Below are 11,016 nucleotides of genomic sequence, written 5' to 3'. Positions count from 1 at the left end.
GGGTTTTTTTTTTTTTTTTTTTTTTTTAATTCATAGCAGTTTTGAACTACTCCGGCCCTTAAAGGAACTTAGTCTGGCATAGTTTCTACCCATCTGCACCTGACCGCCTCGATCAGGGTTAATCAGCTTTTGAGCCCAGAGCAGCATAGGGTGTCAGTATGAAGATACTGTTGTTCCCTGCAGATGTACGGAAATCTTGTGCTAAAGGAATATACTGATTTAGTTTCAGGAAAGCAGACTGCTGACCACTTCAGAGCTAGTAGAATGGGTCATCTTAGTGGACCCAAAGGTTCGGCAGCTGATACCATGGTTAGCTGCTAGAAAAAAGCCTTGCTCCAGTGAGGCAGATCTTTGCTGCTTTTTTGGCATCTCTTCCAGCATCACGAGGTCAGTCGAAGTGATGCCAAGATCGCTGTTGAGGCATTTTTCCCACAGCTGCACTCGGCCCACTGCAGGGCACAGGCCTTGCCAGCAGACTGCTGCTGCTTCCAGTCTTCTGCAGGGCAAATCTGGCCTCCTCCTGTCCCCTTGGAAGAGGTTTGACTTCTCCTGCATGGCTGCTTCTAAAGGCACAAGAACCTGCCACGCATCTTCCCAGCAGGAGGTAGCTTGGACAGGGGGTGCAAAGGCAGTGGAAACCATTCTGGCAAGTGCCTCTCTCTCTAGTTTTCACTCCAAGCAACGGCTTTGTTCGTTTCCTGATACCACAGGGACGTTCAGTGGCAGCTTGAGCAGAAATGCCTTCACAGGCTCTTGACCCACTTCTCTTCCTGGGGCCAATAGGTCCAGTGGCAGGTCTCAACTAAGGCTTTATATGGTCCTGAGTCTCCTGGCAGATGTCCTGCTCTGAGCCACACCTTCTCCCTTTTCTCTATGCCACAGCCCTCATTTCTTTCCCCACGGACATGTCCTGCCTTTATGCACCTGCATCCAGCTCTTCTCTGTAGAAACCTTTATGCTGCATGCCTGGAAGTGACACATCGCTTAAAGATCAGTCGCACCAGATCCCAACTTTGCTCGTTACCTTGCTGTGTGCTCTTGTGGCACGTGACAGTGTTTGTGTGTGTGCACATGCATGCGTGTGCACACCCTAAAAACCAGGAACGAGCAGCCAGTAAGATAACCGAGAGGAGCTGACATATAGATACTACTACAGAAATATTTGTACAGTTGGTGCCAATCTATGTAAAAACTGCAGGTGGCCAAAATGTCTTGATCTTGCTAACATTTTAACCACCAGCAAGGAAGCGTGAAATCTGCCTGAAGTTAATCACTGAAACACCCAGACAGCGTGAAATATCCCGTCATGATGATTTCGCATGTCAGGGTATTAAGAGCTAATTCAGGGTCTGGCTGGGCTGATGGCAGAGCCCACGGTGCTTTTAACTGTCTGTCAAGCTTCAAACTGCAAGAGAGGCTTTTAGAAAATGCCAGCAAGCAACTTGTCAGGAACACCAAAGAATCTGTTACAGTCGCCTTCCTGTCATGACTCTGGGTGTCTCGGCAGGTGTGCACAGCTGCACACAGCTGCCAAGTCACTTTTTTTTTTTTAAATCAAGTCCTAAAAGGTAGCGAGAAATGACTGAGCTCGTAGTGTGATTTGCAAAGTGGTTCATCTCTGTGACTGTCAAGCACTGGTCTGTCCTGTTTTCCTTTTGCCCTTCTTGCCTACCTTGTCAGCTTTTGGATGCAGGATGCTCTCAGAAGCTGACTGGTGCAGAGCCTGTTAATATCCATCGATCAGATTGTTTGGGGCAATAAAAGAAGGGGGTGCAATTAAATCTGGCACTCAGCCAGTCAGTATTCTGACTCTGTTTGCAAAAATACTGACTTTGGGCTGGGGGGAGAGGGGAAGTGTCTTCCCGTGGTCTACTTAATATATCTTGCTGTCTTGTCGTAGGGTCATTCTAGTCTGTTCCTAACAGTCGGCCACATTGTAACCTCAGTACTCAAGGTGCTTTGCTCATCTTGAGCTTCCTGTCATGCCTCAGTTTAGCCTGAGTAGCTGAGCCCACAGGAAAGCTTGAGGTGGTCTCCAGGTCTTTTCTGGGTTTTTCAATCGCCAGTAGAGCGGTTCTCAGCTTAAACACCTGCTGGCACAGGTGTCTCTCTCCACAGCCCCTTTTTGGTGTCTGGATTGGAGCTGTTGTACACGAGTAGATCCAGGCTCAGGCCTACAAAATGGGGTGGGGAAAGACTGGTATTTATTAGCAGGATGCTGTGACTGTGCAGGGGGAGGAAGGCAAGGAGCTGGCAGTTGGCTTTGTGCTTCACTCGGAGCATGGCCTGCTGCCTTCAGAAGGTTGGACGGACTCTGCTTCTGGCTTTGCGCAAGCACCGAGGTGAGGTCCGGCACCTCTGTCCAAAGGCAGTGTTGCAGCCCGGGCAGCCGCAGTGACCACTGCAGCGGTTTGATTGGTGAGAGAGGCATCTGTGTGGTGCCGTTCCCTAGACACTAACTTCAACACTACACAACCCTGCCTCACTTGGGACCAACAGCTGTGCACTAGGACAGAGCTGCCAGCACTCTTGTCCTGAGTTACCTACCAGTGAGCCTGGCTTGGCGTGAGGGGATACTTGGATGGTGCTTTTTTATTTCCAAGTGGCTTTGGAGACCCAGCCAAGGGAAGGCAGGGAGAGCAAGGGACTTGGAGCAGAGGAGACCCCCCTCAGCCCCTCCCCATCTCCTCCTGAAATCTTGTATTTAAATCTTTGCATGGAAACTGACCTCCTTATGGTTTTAATCTTGGCATATTTATCTCCTGCTTTTCCCTTCCCTTCTTGAGTCTGCTATACCCGGGCTAGTGGACAGAATTGGCTGTGTTGGGATAGGGAGGGGAGGGGAAGACCATATTTTATGTTGGTGTGTTTTTATTTAAACCTGTGCTCTTGCTTTAAAGTACACTAAAATTGTGTGATGCTAATAATCCTGTTAGGCATAGTAGCTGATGCATATGGATGTGTATGTAGAAGAATTATTTATGCTCTATTATATATTATAGCTGGTGTTCTTTGCCCCAGATTTGGGGATTTTTTTTGGTCATGACATCTGGTGGGGGTGGTTCAATGTCCAAGTGCTGCTTGTCAGTGCCCACCATCCAGCATGCACACCACAGGTGTGATCCTTGCAGGTGTCACGCCTCATGCTGGCACAGTAATAGCAGGTGCTCTCTTTAAGGGGACAGTGCTCGGTTCTGAAGTGTACTCCCCCCATGCAGAGCAATTGCTGGACTGGAGAAGTCTCCAAAGGGGCACGGGAGAGGCCCAGTGGCATTGTCCCACCCTATGTGTGCCACTCCAGCATGGCTAGGCTTGTGGACTGGAGGGGAAGGGGAAACAAGTGGACATTACCCACCTAGGTCAATTGGTTGGGTGGGAGGCTAAAAATCCCTATGGAGCGTCCCTTCAGTGCTTGGGTGGGTTGTCACGGGTGGCGCAAGGGCTTCTTGCCATGCTCTTGCTCCCCTTGGCTCCCAAACCAAGGCGACTTCAGGGACAAGGAATCCTCTTGGATGGGCAGTGAGATTTTTGGGGATCACTTATACCGGGGTGGATGAAAGCTGAAAGGGGGCTGTACCCCGCTGCTTCCAGCAGACCAAGTATGTTCACGCAACAGGTTACCTGGCTTCTATTTCCACCCCACCCCTTCACCCCTGAAGTGGTCAGATAAATGGGGTACCCATGGATCCACTACAGTTATCACCTCCTAGCAGTGACCACTCCTGTCTCTTTTGGTCAGGAGCAGAGGTACTGTCCCGTGCAGTTTGCCTCAGATGGGATTGAAAGCTGGCCTCTTGTGGCCCTTGCTCTGGATTGAGGTGACGCTCTGGTATAGAACAGGCCTGGTAGAAGGGGAGGTGGCTCTTCAGGGCCGCGTACTGTCCCATGTCACGTGACGGTTTTATTTAACATTTTATTTGGAAATATCTATGTAGCGGAGTTGTGGCTAACTGTCTAGTACCTTCCTACGCATTGTAAACACTAAGCATGATGCCCAAATCATGTGCACAATGCCAAGTTCTGTAATAAACGGCTGCCGGGCCTTGACTTTCCAACAGCTGTCTGACTCCAGAGACTTTTTATTTTACTTTTCGCCACTGCCCCCTTAATTGGTACATCTGTGCCCAGCTCTGCATGCTTGCAAGCACCTTGGAGCAGCATAGTCCGCAGCAATGGATGCTGTTACTCTAGGGCGAGCCAGAGAGCAACAATCACAGCTGTGTCCTATTTTCTCATGTTTTGGGCCCACTGTGGAGGGTTATGACTGTCCTTCTGCATCTGCTTCAGAAAAGTGCTTAAATCCAGTTGTTGATCTCCCCAGTATCCATGCCAGGCTGCTTTTTCTAGCTGCCGAGCCATGCCTATCTCTCCCCATCATGGCCTGGAAAGCAAGTATTGCTGGATGGTGAAAAAGAGATGGGTGCAGTGTAGAATGGGTAGGCTTTTGCAAACACAGAGTTACATTGGATGAGCTACAACTGATGGAAGTCTTGACTTTATTCAGAGCCTGTCAAAACTAGGAGTTCTTCTGAACTTGCTTTTGGTCAGCATGAAACTCTTGATGCACCAGTGGACTGGCTTGGATCCTCTGGTTCTTTGCTAGCAAGCTCCTGTTCATAATAAATGATTCCTCTAGATATTGCTTCGGCTGTGTGGGACAACAGAAGCTTCTGACTGCGGCTTAGGGGATGGTGAGACTGTCAAGCAGCAAGGCCTAAGGGAAGGAAATGGAGAAATCTATTCCAAATATTCTTGTAAGCCCTAGCCATGGGCTTGGGCATAGAAGCCTTTAACTGATGGTGAGCGACTGCCTGTAAAAGTTCCCTAAGATGGTAGTCTCCAAAAGCCGGAGAGCCGGGTTGGTTCTGTATGTGCAGGCGCAGCAAAGAGCTGCCTCAGGTTGGACCCTTTTGCCCCAAAATGTAGAACAGCAGGAGGGAAAGCAAAGCTGACCCAGCTGAAAACGGGGCTGAATGAGACTGGCCCCCTCACTGCTGTGACCACGCTGGTATGCAGGGGGTATCTTACCTTTCTGACATGGATGATTTTATGCACGACCATTCATATGTGTTCATTGAGGAGGGCTGCATGCTTCTGATCTGAAGCCGCTTGCTTTCTTGAATCCCTTGACTGCAGTGAGGGTTTAACCAATAGGACTGAACATAAAAATAGGTGTTTTATTATGGACTTGCTCCGATTTCTGTCTTGGCAGAGCCCACCCTACTGTGAAGGACTGGTCTTATTAAAATGAGCTTCTCACTCCTCCACCTGGTTGCTTCTGTAATGGTGTGGGCGTTATATCAAATTCCTGCCAAAGACCCCAGACTTGGGATGGAGGATGTCTTATGTAAAACGAAACCTGTTTTTTCTTATGATAAATTTTTAAACATATTCTTAAAAAGAAACCCACCAACACCTACGTGTATGAATAACACATGGTTTAGATACCGCAACCTTCAACGTTTTTTGTCGTGGTATCAGAACAAAACCATATAGGCTCCCAAGTAGTTGTGTGTCTGAGCTGTGCTGATCACCTGAGCTATGCTTGCACATCCAGGACTAATCACATCAGGATGGCCTGGAGGAAAGGAAGAATGCAGAAGTGGAGGTGATGCTTCCAAGATTTGTTTTTAATTTGGTTTTTTGTTTTTGTTTTTTTTTTTTATGAACCAGTGTGAAGGTAGGTGGTAGGATTGCAACCTATGAGGCATCTCCACGAATTGCATAGCTTATTTATTACTACCACTGGCCAGGCAACTTGAAATCTGCTTAAATGTTTTCCTATGGAACATTCTTTTTGTGTCCATAAGAGCAACAGACTGGCATGCAACAGTGGGGAGTCATCACAGCTGTAGGTATATGGGCCGTTCCTTAGCTGACGGTCATGCAGCAGGCCTCCCCTCCCCAGCATACTGCAAGACACCTGGCGCACAGCATCTTACTTGCAGGATAGCTCTGTTCAAAAAAGGTTTACAGTACCTGTATGATGTCATTCATATAATTAACTGGGATAGAGAACTAGCTGGAGGACCTAGCCACTAGTGGACAAATCCCATCAAATTCACTTTCAGTATGACAACACTTAAGGTTTTAATTCTGCTATCTAGAGATGGAAAGACAAATGTGTTGACCTCTTCAGGTCCCATAACCGTTTTAGCAATCCCAAGCATGCATCTGGTGGTGCTGTGTACTTGTGCACATCATACAGCATTCCAGTTATACATACACGGTCCTGGTCTCAGCTGCTGTAAAAACAAAGGAGCTAGCTGGTGTTGGCTGGCGTGAGAATCTGCCCCACCAACTTTTGAGGCCTGTATTAAAATGCATGTTTATCCAATTCATTAGCAAAAATTCCTCTGAACTCTAAACATGGACTCCTCTTTTACATCTCCGGTCCTGAGCCTGAACAGCCTTATGGATTGCTGCATACCCTGTAATGAAACGACACTAAAACCAAAAATGTATAGCTATTTTCATAGTGTTCCCTATCCAAAAAGGTATGAGCAGCATGTTACTCCAACTGTTACCTCTCTCTTCCCAGATCTAAATGTATACTGCACCAGCCTAAATAAGCCAGTTAGTCATGTTGGCTACCACTGTTTGACTGCGGGGAACAGCGATGCTTCCAAATATGAGAGGAACAAACTGGCAGAAGCCTGTAATTTAAGCATACAAAGAACTCTTAAGACCCAAGATTGGTATGGGGAGACAGGTGAAAGGCAAAGGCAACAGGGGATCTGCTGGAGGAGGCAACAGGATGGCTTGTTAAGATGCTTACAGAGCAAGACTTTCCCTGTATGAGAGATCCGCGCTCCATTAACCTGAAGGATGCAACTTCTAAAGCGATGCGACCCCATACAGTGGTCATGTACTTCGTGTTTAAGGTTTGGCTGAGTTTTGGTTTAGCTTCAATCAGGTCCTAGCCTGATTTAAAAGCAATTGCAGTAGGAGTGCCCACACAGGGATTTGCACTGGGTTACACACTTCTAGTTAAATAGATGCAATTTACTCATGGAGACAAGGTCTTCACTTGGCTGAGCTGCTCTAAATGGTGTGTAGGCAGCCCCTGTGCTGAGCAGAGGAAGATGGACTGAGTGGATTTCTCTGGGTGCTGCTGGAATAGACAGTTTATGGGTCAGGGGCGTTATTGCTGCCAAGTATTTTGGCACGGTGGTCCCTGATGAGGCTGTCTAGGTTCTGGCACAATGCTGTAGCCCCCAACATGCATGAATCTGGTTAAATATGCTGCTGAGCCCAGAGGGATTCCTTGGTACGCGGTCAAAAACTCAGGAAAGGAGGTGCTGGAATTTCCCTATTCTGAATGTCTGACTATCATGCATGTCATTTACAGGTATCTTTCTGGGGATCTGATCACTCCGTTTCCCAATGGCACTGGGATTGGCTTCCCTTCTTCCACTACTTCTCCATCTCTCTTCATCCCAACGCCTCCCAGTATCCTCCAGCTGACAAACCAGCAGCTCTTCAGATCCCCGCGCAGGGCTTCCTCCTCTTCGCTCCCTGGACGTCTGAACAGGGCCCTGTCTCTGGGCACCATCCCTTCCCTGGCCAGGGCAGGTAAGGCAGTTCACCACGGGTCTAGATCTGATGGGCTGAAAACGCAGCTGTGCTGCAGCTCAGGTGTGATGGGGTCATAGCACTCTCCCCACTATAACGGGAATGCACTTATTGCCTTAGCATATTAAGCCTAGTTAGACATTGTTGCTATGTACCTCTTGTAGGCTGTTACAGCAGGATGAAGAGTGCTACCAGTTCAGAATAAATAGATGCATGGTGATGGCAATGCCAGGACAGAATGGGTATATCTGTCTTGGGCTATCTTTTACTGAGACTTGGTAGGAACTGATTTAACATAAACATCTTCCATGGCAAGAATTACATTGTTAATCCTTCCAGCTTGGCACAGCACCTTCATAACGGCAACAGAGATCCCATAAACTGCAACACCTGTAAACTACTTCATAAGGCTTAGGAGGCAGCTATCACTAAGGGTTATGTGTAAGTAAGTTTAGATTAGTCTTGATCCAGGTAATGCAGAAGGGTGCCTTGAATTGGTGCATTGCAATTGAGGCTCAAACTTTGGGGGTTTTGGGGTTTTTTTCTTTTTTTTGGGTGCCAGATAAAAAACTCCGGTGTCATTGCACCCTGATAATGCAAAAAAACCCAAAGCCCAGATGAATACTTTCTTTCAGTCTCTCTGACTTCACCTTTTTCATGTAGCCATTTTCCTCTGTCAGTGGACTAGATTACTTGTAATTAGCCCTTGCAAGCTGCAGACAAAAATGTGAGAAGATACTCATTTGTCCAAATTCATACTGGCCCGAGTGCTGCTCTTTCCTATGGTGCCCTTCACTGTAAAGCTCTTCAGGTGCTTCCACTACTGATAGAAATCACAGGGCCTGACATCTTAAAATTGCAGGTGAAAACTGCTTACGAAGTAATGGTGGATAACTGGGCTGTGGAACTTGCTTTCCCAGATTCTTATAGAGGTGAAAAATTTGGCAATATTCAGAGAGACTTTGGGCACGTCCAAAGGATGAGAAGCATATTTAGCATCAGAAATAATTCTGATGAAGAGTATGGAAAGAAAATTGAGTGGGATGTCATATTTTGAGGCTTGAGTCAATACCCAGCAACTAAGAGTTAGCATGAAAACTTCATGGGGACAGATTATTTTATATCTGCCTGCTCTGGGGTTTCTTCCCATTGTCATAGCTTTGCTACTAAGAGAGGATCCAGTACAGCCTGGATATTCCTAGATATCCATTAGCAAAAAGGGGTATTGGAATAGAGATTCCAGGGAATCTCCTCCCTTGTGTCTTCCCATAGGGGGCTCAAGTGATGGTGGGGAAAAACAGCCTTTCTGGTGTGGGGGAGCAAAAAAAGGGAGGTGCCTCTGTCTTTATCACATGGGAATAATTTCCTGGCTCAGAACCCAAAGTGTGTGGGAGCTTTCATCCTTGATTAGATCCATTTTAACCAGCCTCTGGTTAAAGGCTCTTGGGGGTTTTCCAGGAGTTCACATCACTGGGCAAGAAATCCCAGTACCAGCCACTACTCCTAAATTTTCAGGGAGATCTAACCTGACTGCAAACTGTTCTACTTTTAAAAGTGCTCCAGGACCAGAGGGTGAACTGTCCCACTCTTAGCTTGTTAATCACACACAGTAGGCTTCTAGTTAAGTCACCATTTTTTACCAGGCAAGCAGTGATTCACCCCAGTGAGAGGTCAGTATGACCTGTTCCTACTGCAGCATGGGGAGACCTGGCGCTCCTTTGCTCTTGGGGCAGACTGTTGAAATGCCTGGTAAAGATGACATGGTTGCATGTTCCTGGCACTGTTTTGCATCTCATTAACTTTCCCTTCCATTTTCCTTGGGAAAGCTTAAAAAGCCCAATTTTGGGAATGCAGAAGCATCTGCTCCTCTCTGTGGGTTGAAAAATGTCCTAACCTGGAAGGGTGAGCTGGCTTTCTGACATGAAGTGAGTCTGCTATTTAATTTTAGTATTTTGCGTGTACCATAACGACACTCCTCACAGATACGTAGCCACCTCTAGGATGGAGACATCAAATAGCACGCTCTCTGGTAGGGGTGCCAGGGGTAAATTTTAGCCAAAATCACTGAGATAAAGCCGTAATGTGTATAAAAATAGATGCAATAAGCAGAAGGGCTTGGGATTTTAAGGTCTCAAATTAAAAGATATGGTTGTGTGCATGCGCTCACACACACACACCCACCCACCCCTGCATTATAGGCAGCACATCTGTCTCGTATTTATGGCTAAATCCTCTCTGGTGGGATTTGAATATGCGGATATGGGGGAACTGTGTTACCACAGACCTGCTTACCTCATTAAGCCATTTCTTCAGAGGGTATTTATGGGACTGCTCTCTGCAGCCTGTCTTACTTCTAGCTTGTTACCAGCCAGTGGATCTTTTTGAGGGAGATTTATTTAAATCTTACTTAATCCCATGGTTTTTTAAATTCTATCCCCTCCTTTAAAACTCCCCTTCCCCAGCCTCTCCTACCCTTGTTTAAGTCTAGGTATCAAGGAAGTAAAACTGAACTTTGGTTTATTCACTTCTTCATTGAATAGGGTCTGGCTGGATTCATCAGGGTAGTTTTGAATATAATGGTGTCAGGCAGGAAGTGAACTTTGCTTGTTCCCACTCCAGAATTGCCTCCAAATCTCAGGCTTGTTTTCTGAGTTTATCAAGATCTAAACTGGGAGGGGAAGATGGCTGCAAATCTCTCCTCTGGGTAGGGCATGTAATTCCCTGTAGCACTGGCAAAACTTTGCAGGCCTGAATTTGCAAAGTTGCCTAAGTAAGAGACTTGAAAAGCCTGTCCTTAATCCAGAGGTGGCCCACCTGCAGCATGCATGGGTGGTGGTAAGTGGCACAGGTAGCCTGTGTGTGTGGCCCATGGCAGACCAGGGAGGGGACAGGCAACACAGTAGCAGATAGGGCAGGAAGCAAAAAGCAGAGCAGCAAATCAGGTAGGGGAAGGGGATCGCAGTGGTGCTCGGGGAGGGTGCAGAGCTAATTTTGTACTGAGCCTGCCAAAAAGGTTGACCCCCTCTGCTCAAATCATTGAGCATTCAAGTCTTAGGCAGCTTAGAAGAACTAAGCCTACATATTCATAAGGAGAGGGAAAACATTTAGCAATGAAGCTTCCTTTCTCGGGAGCTGTACAGTAGTTGGTTCAAGTTAGTGATTTGAGTAGTGCCTTTTGGGCTAAGCTGAGTGTCCCTGAGCTGATTTAAGTGTTTTTTAAGAAGAGCACCTGCCTGCAATCTCCAGCCCTGTCATTTCTGGGAGCCAAATATGTCTTCATTTCAAAGGATTTGGGGGTTTGTTTTTTTCCCACCCCAAAGCACAGGCAGTTCGGGTTTTTTTCCTGATGTTGTAATATTTTAGAGGTCTGTGTTGAAGCTGTCTAGATGACGGAGACTACTCAAGTGAAATATGGATTTGAACTTCCTTGTGTGGGGGAGA

The 11,016-nt window shown here is 47.0% G+C and overlaps 1 protein-coding gene across 2 annotated transcripts in view; it reads left to right on the top strand.

Annotated features, from left to right (window-relative positions):
- Positions 1-11,016, top strand: part of TMEM201 (transmembrane protein 201) — a 60,707-nt gene that overhangs the window by 33,510 nt on the left and 16,181 nt on the right. For both annotated transcript variants that reach the window (XR_002096362.1, XM_019511772.1), the window contains exon 7: positions 7,352-7,575. Coding sequence is in view for 1 of the 2 variants with exons in the window: in XM_019511772.1 (XP_019367317.1) it covers positions 7,352-7,575 (224 nt within the window). In the remaining variant the exon portion in view is untranslated. The remainder of the gene's footprint in view (positions 1-7,351; positions 7,576-11,016) is intronic.

This window comes from Gavialis gangeticus, unplaced genomic scaffold (genome assembly GCF_001723915.1).
Source record: "Gavialis gangeticus isolate Ggan-Ray unplaced genomic scaffold, GavGan_comp1, whole genome shotgun sequence".
NCBI lineage: Eukaryota > Metazoa > Chordata > Crocodylia > Gavialidae > Gavialis > Gavialis gangeticus.
The sequence above is the reverse complement of the archived record's forward strand: the minus strand, read 5'-3'. Positions and strand labels throughout refer to the sequence as shown.